Source organism: Brienomyrus brachyistius, chromosome 3 (genome assembly GCF_023856365.1).
Source record: "Brienomyrus brachyistius isolate T26 chromosome 3, BBRACH_0.4, whole genome shotgun sequence".
NCBI lineage: Eukaryota > Metazoa > Chordata > Actinopteri > Osteoglossiformes > Mormyridae > Brienomyrus > Brienomyrus brachyistius.
The window spans coordinates 7,334,896-7,349,867 of NC_064535.1; the positions used below are offsets into that span (position 1 = coordinate 7,334,896).

General features: G+C 39.8%; 1 protein-coding gene and 1 long non-coding RNA gene across 2 annotated transcripts in view; one reads left to right on the top strand and one right to left on the bottom strand.

Moving 5' to 3' along the window:
* The window catches only part of LOC125738604 (homeobox protein Meis1-like), a 46,404-nt gene extending 36,157 nt beyond the window's left edge, over positions 1-10,247 (bottom strand). The window contains exons 1-6 of the mRNA XM_049007762.1: positions 9,615-10,247; positions 8,279-8,490; positions 6,938-7,079; positions 6,567-6,617; positions 5,916-5,966; positions 4,792-4,938 (exon numbers count right to left, since the gene is read on the bottom strand). Of these exons, the coding sequence (XP_048863719.1) occupies positions 4,792-4,938; positions 5,916-5,966; positions 6,567-6,617; positions 6,938-7,079; positions 8,279-8,490; positions 9,615-9,626 (615 nt within the window). The 5' untranslated portion in view covers positions 9,627-10,247. The remainder of the gene's footprint in view (positions 1-4,791; positions 4,939-5,915; positions 5,967-6,566; positions 6,618-6,937; positions 7,080-8,278; positions 8,491-9,614) is intronic.
* A 1,158-nt stretch (positions 10,248-11,405) lies between these two features.
* LOC125738879 (uncharacterized) lies at positions 11,406-13,875 on the top strand. Its single transcript, XR_007396928.1, has 2 exons — positions 11,406-12,298; positions 13,378-13,875. It is a non-coding gene; the product is annotated as an uncharacterized LOC125738879 (long non-coding RNA).
* Positions 13,876-14,972: the final 1,097 nt, after the last annotated feature.

Sequence of the window (14,972 nt, forward strand, 5' to 3'; positions counted from 1 at the left end):
CAGCAATTAAGAGAGGTAATCACATGTTTTACTTAATTAACTCCGCTAAACACGCACAAAATGCAGGTGCGATTCCGAAAATCGCAATGAAATGACTCACTGTTTATCTTTGGTCGCGTCCACAATACGCTTATGATTTAAAACCACTGAACTAAAAACTAAAAAACCACAACATTAAACACAAAACTGCTGACGACTCTCAAAGCATCAGTGTGTTGGAGGTCGAGCCAAACCAATTAATGCTTTGATGTAACGTCTCAGCTTCCCAACACAAAGCAGGACAGAGACGTTTCAGTCACTAATCTTACCAAAACCAAAATGCGCTACAACCTCGATCCCATCGGATACACTTCCGATTAATCCTAACCCTCAACCTCTGAGTTACATATTCCAATTAATCCATGCGTTTTCTTCAGATCCTGAACTCAAAGTGTCACACAAGAGCCCAAACAACAGCTTTACCGTCCCGAGTTTAAGGTGGAACGCGGCATGCTTCAACATGAGACAAGAATTTTAAAACGTATAGGAATTCTGCAAATGATTCTGTGACCAGAAGCTCAACAGCGCGTCTTCAAGATTAAGAGAAAAGTAATCAGCCTTTAACAGCATCTTTTTATAGTAAGATCCTAATAATCGTGTCTGTGTTCAACACAATGCATTATTACTCCCATTTACTTGAAAACTTCCCCGAATTGTTAACTGCCTCCCAGCAATACATATGCAAATAATGAACAACACAACACATATTGTTAAATATGTCAGAATTTCACCAACAATTGTATTAAATAATTACACAGAACTGAATTAAAATATAGTGTTTGGTTGCCTAGTCCATGCCATAGATGATGCTGTCGATCAGGTTTATAATACTCTCCTTAATAATCTCATTCTCCTGTATGGACTCTCCGCCAAATCACTCTTAATCCAAAACGTAAAGGTCTGTTTAACGTCAAGGTGCTTCCACATATAGAAATAGACCCTGTATGGACAGTGACAGGAATCAAACATCTGTTTTTGTTTGGCTGGTCAGATTCATGCCCCCCCCCCCCCCCACTTTGCTATGCTTCAGTTAATATAAGGCGGGGGGGGGGGGGGGTTGTCACACAGCGCAGTCTTTGTGTCACTTGTCACTTATTGAGCATTCAACAGAAGGCTGCAACCTGTTTTAATGCAGGGGGACGCAAACTGACAGCCTTCTGGTTTAAAGAAGATCATCACTGCTAATTGCTTTGATGGTATTACTTTGATGCTTTGGGTCCAGAGCTTCCATCTACATGGAACGGCGTAAGCTCTGGCAAAGCAGGCCGAGATTATCCTGCATCTCTACATCAAACCAAACCTACACACCCAGAGCGTGAAGGCAGACAATCACATCAGCGATCAGGAGACTCCATCGCATTAAGAGGTGTAGGTCCCTGCCCAGGCCGTGGGACCTAACCAGCACCCCCCCCCCCCAACCCCCGAGATAGCCACAACATGCTGTACAAACAGCAGGGGGCCAAGCGTCCACAAATAAAGATTCAATTTCTGACCCCTGGCCGCGGAAATGTCATGGCAGGGATTGTTAGGGGGTGGCGGGGGTCAGTAACACTGAGACGGGTCCTGTGCGGAAACGTAATGAAATCAGAGCCCCCAACAACCTGCCTCTTACTGTACGGCAACTCTCGGCACTCCCCCCCCCCCCTCCCAAAAAACCCCCTCCCCCATTACGCACTGTCAACAGACAGCAAGCTATGGTCAACTTCCGCTGGCAGTGGGGGAGGGGGATGGAGAGCAAGTGATCACTGACAGCCCCTTGCCCCAATTTAAAGTGTGAAAGCAATTATACAGCCTGTGTATAAAACCTTTTCTGTCATGAAGACACACGCGCGCACACATATCCACACACAAAAAAGCAAACACAATCATCAGCCCTTTTAATTGTTTTAAAGCCCACTCCCGTAACCATGGTACAGTCAACGAGGCTCTTGAGGTAGACAGCGGTTCTCTGCCCCCATCCTGGGGTCTGTTGTGCGGATTTTAAGTCCTTTACCTAATGAGCGAACGGCTTGAGCCACTCCCTGCCCTCTTCAGGAATACAAGCTGCTGTGCAAATCCTATTTGTGTCTCAAACCCCTTTAGCTCAATCCTGAAGTGTTGATCACGAGTACCAGGCAAACTCAGAGTTGGTAAGAACCTAAATGAGCCCACTCTTTAAAGTAATTACGGTTTTTTTTTCTCACTGGAAAAATGTAACAATGTATAAGCTTCACACCAAGCAGAAGGCTATGATTATCATCATTGACATTCCGGGTGATGCTTCACCAGACAAAAGTGGTCGAAAACATCGCACTGCATTTCGGGATATTTTATCTAGGCCTATCAGACCTACTGAAGTCCTCGTGCATATGCAGTTACCGGCCGTTTCCAGAAAACAAGTGTGTTTTTAAACCGCGATCGCGCCGATTAAAATGCGGAATTATTTCGTGCGTCGAGAGAGCAGTGGAACTTAATTCGGAGCGAAGGGGTTAAAGCAGCAACCAGTCACTCCGGCTGAAGCGGCACCTGGGGGGCTTTGGCGTTTATCATCGCTGCCCGAAGTACACAACCTGATTTTAAACTGGCTTGGCCGCTTTTCGCTAGCAAGCAGAGAGCCCGTGACTTTTTCACCTCTCAGCTATGCGGTGGTCTTTGCGTCGGGGCTGCCCCCTCTTCTCCCTCACCACCCCAGCAAAAAGAAGGTTATTAACGATTTAAAAAAAAAATTAAACAAAACTGAGGAGGGGATGTCAGGGTAGAGAATGCAGGGAAAAAAACAGGGTATAACGCTTGGCATCAGTTTAATAAATTCAAAGTATTTTTCAGAGTTTTTTTTCCGCTTTTATATTGTTGTAATATTTTTGGTGCAGTCCTCTAGCTTGAATAAATTGGTTTATGAATAAATGAGTCTTCCTTCTCCCTCTTGTTAACATTGCTGAGAATTTGCACAAAGAATTTTTTCCAGTCCAATTCCACTTTATGCCTGAGGGCATGTATTAAAAATACATATGGAACGAGATAATGCACACACGACACAAATTCGTTAGCGATGTCACCCTTAACAACCGCACACTGAAGCCACAAAAGAGAAATGATAAGCAAAAGGGTATATATCGCTCATACCGGTGATAAAGCGAAAATAAGATAAATCAATTAATTCCAGAGGCCACTGAGTGTATATCTGGATACACACACACACACACCACTCACCCAAAACGATCATTAGAGAGCATATTAAATCAGCACTTTACCATACCGACCACTGAAAGGCTAGATTCCCGTTGACCGCGAGAATACTTACGTACGTGATCGCTCACTTACCAATGATATTTAGTTTATATTTTTATTTAATAAATTTACATACATAGATAGGCCTCCCATTTTAGGGTACGTGCAGGCCTATCATTAGGTAAAATTAGGGCATGGCTTCATCTTAAAGTCAATTAAAGATCCGATTCCGTGCCCCTAAGCACAACATAATTTGTTCAAATAGCTCTATATACCTTGGAACCCAAGGGTGTTTAAAAAAAGTCTATTTCTATCTCTCGAGATTCCATCTTTGCCATCTTAAATTTGACATATAAAATTGTAAACTTCTAAAAAAAAAAAAGCCTCGCTACAAGAATATTAAGAAAACACAGGAGCGTGATTTGCGTTTTTAATTCTATGTTTAAGTTAATTCAATTCCCGAACAATTAAATGTTTCACAATCGTTAATTTTCTGGTGAGCATACCCCTTGAGAAAACCGAAGTAGCTGTTGGACGGTCGTGTCATCACTATCCCAGCTGAATGGAGAGTGGGACCAAGATTTTCACTTTGCCCGGCTATTTAAAAATAAAAGCCGGTGACTGACAAATTTATATTATTTTTGCCTGATCGGTCCATTAATTTTATGCGGGTGCAGTCACTAGTCCCCTTTGCTAACCGTTGATGGTCTTACCCATTCTGCCACCACACGTTTATAATTCCCCTAAATGGTCGGTATAGCTACGGTGGCGGCCTTCCACGCATCACACATGTGCTCAGGGAACAGATTGAGAGCAGTGCAGCATCGAGCTCCCAGAAAGCAGGAGACCAGTCATTTCCTCAGCGCGCAATAAACAATCCACCAGCCGCGAGCTGCATGAAGGGAGGGGGGCGCATTGACTATACAAGATAAACCCTAAATATTCTTTAACTATTAACAAATCACGCAGCCTAAAACGAAGCAAGGTAAACCGATCTGTGAGCCGTTTTTAGAAAATACGATATGCATGCATATCAACAACGATCAGAAACCATAGGCGTAAGCAACGTGGGCTCGTGTCTTAAGGAAAAATACTGACAAGGCAACTAATGAACCGTGAACAGCAGGAGACAGTCCTAGGCACCTAACCTCCCTCTTTTCCTCTTACTAAATCTCTCGGCTCATCAGGGCGATTTTCAATAAAACACTAAGTACTTTAGTCCATTTGCTTATTTGAAAATTACACCGATGGAATTTCGTTCTGATTAAAAAAGAAGACGAGGAAAAAGAAAAGACTAAATTAAAATAGACACGAAACAGGTCAAGTTTATGGCGATGCTTTCACAAGCTAATCTCCGTGGGTCGGTTCCGGGATCAAACCTTAATGAAGCAATAATAGCCACATTATTCAAATTTTTTTTTTCATTCCGATGGAATTTAAAAGAGCCTTAATCGTATGCAAATAGCGGAGAGGCAGTGCGCTGACCCAGAAGACAATCTGAATATCCTACTTTTTACGCAGTAAATGAAGGAAAAGACCGCATACCTGATCTAGGGTTCCGGATGATCTTGTGATTTCTTCACTGTCCGATTTTGATCCACCTTCTCTGTCGTCTATAACCAAATCGATGGGCATCTTCCCCTTCAAGCAGCTGATATAGCGATGGCAGAAATTGTCGCAAAGCTCGTGTACCTAATATATAGAAAATGAAACGATATAAATAAAAAAAACGCAGAGGGACAAAACGGGGGGATGGACACGTGCGACTTTTTCACACGCAGGGCGAGCCAAGGAATGGGAGCGATGTCGCAACCCCGTCCATGACTCAGACGAATCCAGAATTTGGGATAACTTTTTTCTTCCAAAATTGAGATATCGCAGAAAATTGACAGTGACAAGACGACTCACGGGCTACAACATATTCAACACCCGTGCGAAATTCATCTGCTCCCGAGGCTGTGCCTATTACATCGGCGACCTTCTTGAGTGACATTTAAGGTAAACTGTTTAATTTCGTCTGGTTATTTCATTACCAGCGCTTTCTATGCAATCTCGCCATTCAGGATATCAGGCGGGGCGTTAAACAACCGCGTTTCCAACACTTGTCCCACATCCTTCAGGTCTTTAAGATCGGCCATTACTCTATCACAGATACCTAACAGTAGCGTTATCGTATCCGTTAATGTTTCGCTAATGTACGGCAAGTTGCCCGAGAGTTCTCAGCGCAAAATTAACATATATATTTCAAGTTTTCAGTCTCCCTTGTTGAAACAGCGCGCCAGTCCACGCCCCGACGTAGAAAACACGGAATTGTCTGCAGTAATTAAACTTGCAACCTTAAGTAATACTTTTGGGAGTTAATGAAATCCTTCTGTGGACCTTTCGGCAATGCAGCGACCGCCGATGCGCAGGGTCAGCCCGTCGTGTGATTTTTACTACAGCCCAAATACTGCACAATAGGTGACAGTGCGGAATTAAAACCGAGATTTCCACTATGGGGTGTTTGCTCCCGTTTAAGTGGCTTGAATTGTAATTAAACACGAAAGAGAAATAGGAGCCAAGATTGATTTTGACACTAATTACAACAGACCAGAAAAAAAGACATTTATGCAAATGTACCCCGTAGGCCTGCACTGTAACACCGGCCATAGATAGTAAGACAAAATTACCTTCTCTAGCTCCAGGAGATGAAATCGTAATACTTGAATTGCTTGTATCATCTGGAAAAAAATAATAAAATATGTTTTTTAATGTACCATGATAAAACACTGTGATCTATGAATCTCTTGCCATTCTCCCACTATTATCCAAACGCAAGATTTACGGCAATGCAGCTGTTTCCTAAATTACCAGTTTATTTTTTGTACTATTCTGTTATTATGTCCTGATGCTGAAATATTGTAACATTCAAATCTGAGGCACGCGATCAAGACGTCAAAAATTAATCGCGTTAAAAAAAATTAATTAACTGCCTTGTTGATGAGAAGAGTTGTACTTGAATTAAATGAATTTCACAGAATACTTTTTTACTAAGAAAAAAAGTTCAGGACTTGGGCCAGCTTTCCAGTACCAGTACCAGTACCAGTACCAGCAGGAAGGACGGTTATTTGTCATGAAAAGTGGTGGCAACACAAAATCATGCAAATTTGAAGCCTGCTGCACCACGCATATCCCTAAACTTCAGCAGCGGCTTACGTTTAACGTTCATACATCGCCTATGCACATCAAGCATTGATACATTAGGGAGAATTTAAAAAATGCAATTTACAAAATATAAAGTATTCTGCCTCGAGAAAAAAAACACCTAGATGTATAATTACCAGATTATCCAGTTCAGGGTTCGATGAAAATAAAGGCTTTTCTGCCCGAACCTAAATCAAGGAAAAAAATCTCCATTATTATAAAAGTTACGAAAGTCACGAGGTAAAAGTCTCGCGGGTTACCATAAATTATCATAAAATCACGCATATCCATCATGTTATAATTAAAATCTACACAATTTTAACTGACTGGATGTTTGTGTCTTGAACATGCATTAATACAAGCAATATAATAATGTGCTCACAACTTGAAACAATGGCATAACATTACACATGTAAGATGTGATGTACAACGTGGGTTATAAATAATGCACTATGCGAGCAACTTTATTGAATGCAAAACGTGCGAGCATAACGTGCCACACTCTGACCTGTTTTGCAAACACGGCTATATCTTCATTGAAGGATTCGGAGGAGCAAACGTCGCCTCCAGCAACGCCGGGTTCTCTCGGTGTGCAAGTCGCTAATTCACATTTCTCAAAAATCAGTGCTAGGAGAGGAAAGAGGGGGTGCCTGCAATAAAGTAAAATCGTAAGCGTCTCCAGACGACACTGAAGTCAACTTTATATATATTTTTAATCTCTGTTTACTACTCCGCAATGCTTCATAAACCGCGGTAAACAACAGTCAAGACAGCACGGCGGGAATATCAATAAACGACGGTCCCCTTTTTCGGCACAAAACAATCTAAAGCCAAATAGTTTCACACCAAATAAGGACGTACACAGCATCAACTACTTCACGGTCCTCTAGTCCCCGTTTACTCATCTTTCCTCCTTTCACGTTTTAGATAATGAAATACTTAGTTTCACACAGAGGGCCACTTATAAATCGCCGTTATAAAACAGCTAAAATGGTATTTTAAGAACTGGAAACAAAAGCTAGCGAGATTTAAGTGCGGCTGTCAAAATCAATGCATGCTTTTTAGCTTTCCTGTACTAACTAGCATTGTGTATTAAGTTTACGTATGAGAGTTGCAATCTAATTACACAAATCAGGTTTATCTAGACATTCTCGACATACATAACTTCCATTAAATAATCTAATTCGTATATAGCCACATATTGTTTTCGACGAGTTGTTGTATTACTAGAATATGGATTTGTTAAGTTATTCCCACCCTGTTTCCAAAGTAGAAACAAGCTTAGTTCTATATGTGCCTGAAGATATTAATTATAATAATTATTATTGCGGTGCACCATTTGTTACTACAATGCTTATTTTTAGAAGAGCGGTTCACATATTTACAACCACACTGCATTAGTTACTGTAAACGTCAAGTTGTGAATTCAAGTGTTCTTTGCATTGCCTCAAAGTATCCAGTATGTGTTTGACCTTCTTATAATTAAGGGAATGTCGCTTTTCAATTTCCCTAAATATTTCTCAGTCAGTGACACACATTGGTATCGTTTAATGCAACAAATTGGTGTTTGATATATTCTTTAATGTAACGGATATTATTTTCAAGAAAACAGGTATACAGTAAAAAAAAAAAAAACTAAATTAATTATTTCCTGAGAAAAGTAACGAAGGTTTACTAAAATCGCATACAAAGTTGTGTTCAAAGAACGACTTTCCCTGCCTCAACTAAACTTTTTCTTGTTTCTCCGGATCTATTCCGATTTTATGGCGCACCGAAACAAATAATTTGTTGGATTTTACGCCCAGTCCTCTAATAATAAAATATGAACACGGTAGCCACCTAAACCTACCCGTAAATGGCATCTTTATCTCTTTTTAGCGCGTCGTTGACGGAGGAACCCATATTGGGGGGCATGGCGTTGGTGTGGGCCGCGTGCGGGTACTGGTGCGAGTGCAGCTGGGGACCGTGATTCAGATGCATGGATCTGGCGGCGTGGGGATCCGCGTACATCGTGGTCGGGATTCCTACGCCTTCCATGCCGTAATGGGGCAGATCTTCGTACTGCACAACAACAAAAACAGGGCAGGCTCGGTTCACAAAGACAACCTACAATTATTTAAAAAATTATACCACGAAAATAAAATATAAAACAAGCTTGAACGTGCAAGCCGAGCAAAAGCGACTTCGCCTGCGATTTTTTTAATGCACTGCGCCCGCTTAAATGTTTCTTATTATTGTGATGCAGTGTAGTTCGTATCTACTTGTAACTTAACTTGTTAGCCGCATATATGTACAGGTAAAAAAAGAACTAAATGAATTGCGGTTTAAAAGGAATTTTGTAAACAAACAAGTCCTCCTTACTTTACGTTTAACGTGTGGGGTTAATTATTCATGATGATGTACTAAGAGCCAAAGCAATTACAGTGAAAGTGTGATAAAAGGAATTAACACATTTATGCCCTAAAACCGTAAAGGTGTCAATAGCCACCAGGGTGTTGTCGTCCTCACACCTTGAGTAGCAAAAGGTTTTGGTAAGTTTTCGGTAACTCCTTTTTAATGTCCATTCTTTAAATTTAAATTAAGATCCCGGCCATAATTTGCAAATCTGTAAGAAATGAAAGCTGTCCAACAAGCAGTGATTAAATAATGATTACTCACGGATAGAACGCTGAAAAAAATCTACTTTAATTATTTAGGTGTATGATGAATTATTGGGATTATGTAATATTGGAACATGAACCAATTTGTGACTAACTAGGTTTTGCGCGAGAATTGTAATTTCAATATAATTAAATTAAAAAAATGAATATGAAATACATGTTATGTAAAGGATTTTCATAGGTAATGCCTGACTTAAATCCCTAAAAAATACTCCGCTCGTGATCAGTACACGCACCGGCTTTCCGGAGTTACTGTGTATCTTTCTCTGCTAAAAAAATATGTAATGACTCAATTGGAAAATATCCGAAGTAAACGCACTTTTTGTGTGCACTGAGAAGGTGTAACAGATTATTACGTATCTGGCTATATAGGCAAGCCAGCCTGTGAAAACTAACTCTGAAAAGGTGGTTAACATGCTATACGTACGAAGAAAAGTTTTTTTTCCTTGTGACCGTCTGTCATCAGCCACGTTTAATCGTTATAGCCGCTGCGTTTTAGCTGCTGAAACTTTTCATCGTACGTACCCTTTGCGCCATCGGCCTGTCTCGCGCCCTCTTCTTCCTCGAACTTCAGATATATCCCCTATGAGGCCAGGGTGGAGAGGAATAAGCACGCAAATTCCAAAAGCAGGAAAAGAAAATCCTTATTTTTCCTTTATGTAGGCGATGAGACTGGAGCTTCAGCTCGGGTTCGCCTAAAAGCGATGCAATTAGTTCCTTCGTTTTTCACAGGACAACGGCAGGGAAAGAACAAATCTTCTTCACCAAACAAGTATGAAAATACCCCTCAAACAAAACTAGTGACTCATGGCTTTTTGCCACTCCAGCTGTCAATCAAACGCGAGGTTGTCAAAGTGCTGAATGAATGATGATCCGTCGTGCGCTTCCACTGGTTGGGACACCTTAAATGTTAATACTCGACTGGTCACAAAAAATCAAGTTCTCTCTCCTTTCTTTGATCACTCTCAGCCTCCTGAGCTGATTTTTTGTATGCAATAGCCTCTAAATGAGATCAAGAGGAGGTGGAGTGATATTTCTGGCTTAGTTTTTCTTAAAGGAGCCACGATCGATGCCGCGAGCTGCCTGCCCGTGTGTGCACGATGCGCGCGTCTTGAGCGGAGCGAAGAAGTGGATCTGGACCAGACTGCAGAAACCCGGAAGTAGTGGTGGCCATAACAGGTCGCGTTTTGCACAATGTAATGGGCTGCATGAACTTGCTCACAGAGGAGGGGGGGAGCAAAATGTCTGGGAAAAAAAACCTTAGAAAGCGGAGTCAGTGTGCATGCTGATATGCAGAGTACACATGGTTTAGAATAATGCCACTTCGCTGCTCTTCTGTCTTATCCATCTTTAATTACAACTCTTGCATTTTGTACGTTGGTGATATGACAGCAGTTGACGTACTGGCAGGAGATGTTAGATCCTCCTCATTATTACGTTAACTTTGCTCACACAACGACAAGAAAACAAAAAATAATAATGGTTCAGTGCCTCGTGTATTGATAGCACATACAGTCGTCATGCCCGTCTGTAATATTTTAAGAACTTTACGGCAAAATGGTACAAAATATCCTTGACTCACGCCGATGCGCAATTTGTGCCGAATGCCTTGTTAAATGAACAAAACAAAGGCAACTGTCTTCAGTATAGATTGCTTTCTTTAAATATTTAAAACGAAATTATTAGTTCCACTTTTACTAATATGACATATTATACTGACTGGCACTGGAGAAAATGCTATTTACGGAAAATTGTATGTTTACAGTTAATTTCACCATAATTTAGCTTTTGAATAAGGGAGCAGAAGTATTTAATTCACTTAACAAGACGTGAAAACAGCTCAATTTACCACATTGCCCTGAAAAGATTTTGAACCCAAGGCGCAATATCAAGCGAAGCTCTTAAAGAGGTATCAATTTTCTGTTTCTGCGCGAATTTCACACCCCCCTCAAGCCTGCGAAATGGGCCGCTCCAAGTCACTATAGTCTTCGGGGTGTTCAGAGGCGGCGTCCAATGAGAGTTTGCCGAAACGACTCCGACCTTTCATTGGCTGCAAAGATTATCAATTATCAAGTGATTTATCAACTTGAGCCCTGATGTTTAGGCAGCAATACTGCATATAAAAAAGCAAAACAAAAACAGAGCATATTGCCAGGGAAGTGTAAGCGCGATTCCGCAGGCTTTTTATGCTAATTAAAAATGTAATTGTACTAAATCACCGCCCTGTATGATGTGTGAACAGAAAACAAAATCAGTGAAGTTCATTTGCTCAGAAATGTACCGAACTTGTATTATATTTATTGAAGCCATAAATTATTTGGCCTACACTTCCATAGATTTTTTGGATAATTTGTGTGATCCATGAATTATGTATTCCTTTGGAAGTTCCTCCAACTTTGTTGATTGTTCGGATAAACCAAATTATGGCGTTACTTTGTTAGAAAGCTGCTCCCAGTTCTCAAAGAAACCTTATCGTCGACATGCAAAATGGGAAGCTCATTGAAGGAGACACAATAGTACAACGCGTTTTAGAACAAATTTGCAGGATGTTTGCAAACATAATATTTTAAAACGTTAATTATAAAAGTACCCAACTATAGTACATTTATCAATAGGCGTAACCCAATCGTGAGTTTTGAAGTGCATTTGAAGCAACAGTACTTTAAGGGAAATAGTCTATAATTAATTTGCCAATGCATTGAATTAAACAACAATTATGTAATACTGTAATATTCCAAGGAGAAGTGGACAACTGGACGTTTTGATCTGAATAGTCTTTATTAATTTATCACGTTATTTTATTCTCACATCTCACGGTAATATTTTTGGCGAACGTCGAGCCTCACGCCAAGGTGCAAACCGCGTTATTTGTATTCAAATACCCCAGTGAAGGGTGCGCGGAGTTGGTCTCCGCAGTATCTGTCATCGATCAGAACAGTTTGGTGCCAGTGAGAGTGTCATATCAGATAATGCAAGCTTCACACATTCAACGATCCCCGTGTCAGAACTGTGCTGGGATCTTTCGTCTAAATTTACAAGCATGAAATTACTATCAAACCCCCAAACCGCCAAGCGGAGCGTCGGATGCACAGTCCAGCTCCGTCGCGGAATTTACAGAGCGACCTAGTGAGCTTGGAGGCGCACAAGCGATGATTATATACACCATGGAGGCTTCAGTAAAAGCTCGAACGGCCCAAACACGATCACATGTGAGTATTTAAAACGCTTTCAAATTGAAGATGTAAGCAGTAAGTAACCATCTTTACGTTAACTATCCTGTATGCTGTTCTATTCCTATAATCGTATTTCTGTTTATTTACTGTAGCTGCGCTTTCATACTAGTGCCGAACACGCCCTTAAAGTTTAGCTTTTTTAAAATAGGTGATACTCACTTTATATTGCGCAAATAAACAAGTTTGTATGTTATTCTAAATTCAGAAATATGCATTGTTTTGTGTTTTTTTTCCCGCATGGCCCCTTTTGGGTTGATCACGGGCAGAGTTTCTATTGCACACTGTAAAACAGACCCAGTTAAAGCGGACTTGAAAGGCGAATTACAGCAACGCGGCACTATAATGGCATTATAAAGTAATTAAGTCCCCCTTAATGACATCTATGAAGGGGTATGATAAAGCCTAACATATTACGGAAAAAAGCAAAGACTCGGTTAAAGTTCGCAATGCCGTTTTCGTGGGTGCCGAAGCCCGTACTGTATGCAGATAGAGTCAATTCGGTTATTCCAGCGAACACGATCTATATCCCATTTACACGATCTCATTAATATTATACATTATGGGTCATATAGGTTATTTAATCAGTCTGTAGTACGTTGTGACAATTCAATTTTATATGACGGAGCTCGTGTTAACGCCGCAATTACATCCATTATGGAACATGGAAATATATGTTGCGCCTGTTTAATTAGAATTCAGGCACCGAGTGTAAAAGCGAAACGAGCTTTACATTTTTAACAGAATATGTAATGATAAATTAATAATTAATTTTCAGTATGCCATTCTGATCTCCGTCTATTCCCGATGTTTCTCTGGGACATGCTCCTTTTATTACTTTATTTTCTTAAACCTGTCATTATTGCTTAGGTCCATTCAAATGAAATTCTTGTCCAGCTTGTATATATATATATATATATATATATGTGCGTGTTGGGTGTATGTGTTTAATTACTTTTCAGTTTTCACCTTTTCGCTTATTTAAACATGTAGCATACTAATAATTTGAAAAATCGTTTTTCCTTTCTTTATAATCATTTTAAATAATATTTCTTCAGCTTGACTGATTCCCCTCCACTCGTGGGCTCCTGTTGAGACCAGCTGACATTGCGGTTCAGAAGTCAAGCGGAGGTCACTTTTTCACAGCCCTGGCAGAAATTTCCGACAGAACCTGTTGAAAAACACACGTCCGAAGCTGCAGCGAAGACCGCTGATGAATCGCACCGCGAACCCATTTCACATAGAGATGGATAATTTCTGCTCGATGAAAGATGCTCCGTGATAACTTCGCATTAATAACTGTACACGATCAATACAATATATCGAATATCAAAGAGCCTACTCTCCGAGGCCTTTGTAGACCTTTAGTTTTATTTGCTAAATGTCTGGTTCATGTGCACACTGACTGCTGCGGCAAGACGACGTATTTATTTTAACAATTTAAGAAGTTAAAGTGATTGTTTAATAATAAACAGAAGTAGATTGCTTATTGTTGCCCATTTGTAATGCCATAATAAAATGGTATCTTGGAATAAAATCCCAGCTAAGTTAAAATACTTTGAGTGACTTTCTAATTTACTGTTTTGAAATATACCTATATATACAATATTGATATTTTAAATCATACTTTAGCATAATATGTTCCTGGAATGTATATGTTAAACAGTAACATATTTAAGCGCTATGATTGTTATCAAAAGTTAGTTTTTTCTTTGAGCACAATTCATTACTTCACAATTAAAATGTGAAATATTATAATAAACATATAGATCGGAAAATTATAAAGGGTGAGATAAATGTGTTTTTTTCTTTCCGTCTTTTTTGAATTGTCAAATATAGGTATACAGTTCCGATTTCTGAAGTACTGCAGTACCGTATAGTGTATTTACTTGTTGGTCTAGATGTATTGATGTAAAGAGCAACGTCGGTTTCAGAGCCGAGCCATGGACTTCTAAATGCTTGATCGTTTGCGCCGTCTACTGGAGATTCGAGGAATTATTTGAAACCATTATTTGAAAGTTACAAGTCCCGGCAATGGAAAAATAACCTTTTAGTTGTACAAACACTATTACAGAAGCGCCATCTGGTTTTTGAAAACACATTAAACCTGTAATATCAATAACATATTTTTAGGAATCACGTGTATTTGCATGTATATTTAATTTTCTACGGTCTATCACCAAACATCGTAAAAATTTAGACACAATATCGATACACAAGCATGCGTAGTCATTAAAATATTACTAGATGTTGATTGTATGATTTAATGTCATAAACGGTAACATTCCTTCAAAATTAATTCCAATTTGAAAAGAATCAATCAATGTTCAACTAATATATACAAATAAATACACAGAAGTACTTTTGTGGGTACAAATGTACAGTAAATTATTTAGTAACAGTTCAAATGTAATTTTATTGTTTTTAAATAGCAAATGTTTCCATTTTATAACAATTGCTGTTAATGATGTTCACAAAAGGACACTACCTCGCACCTTCAGCACTGGGGGAGGGGGGTGGAGGTTGAATCCCACCGTTTCCATGTGTGTGATATGTTCTTCCCATTTTGGGTGGGTTTCTGCGGGGTATACTGATACTGTTACTCTCCCACAACCCAAAGACATGCAGTTAGGCTAGTTGATGCATCTAAATC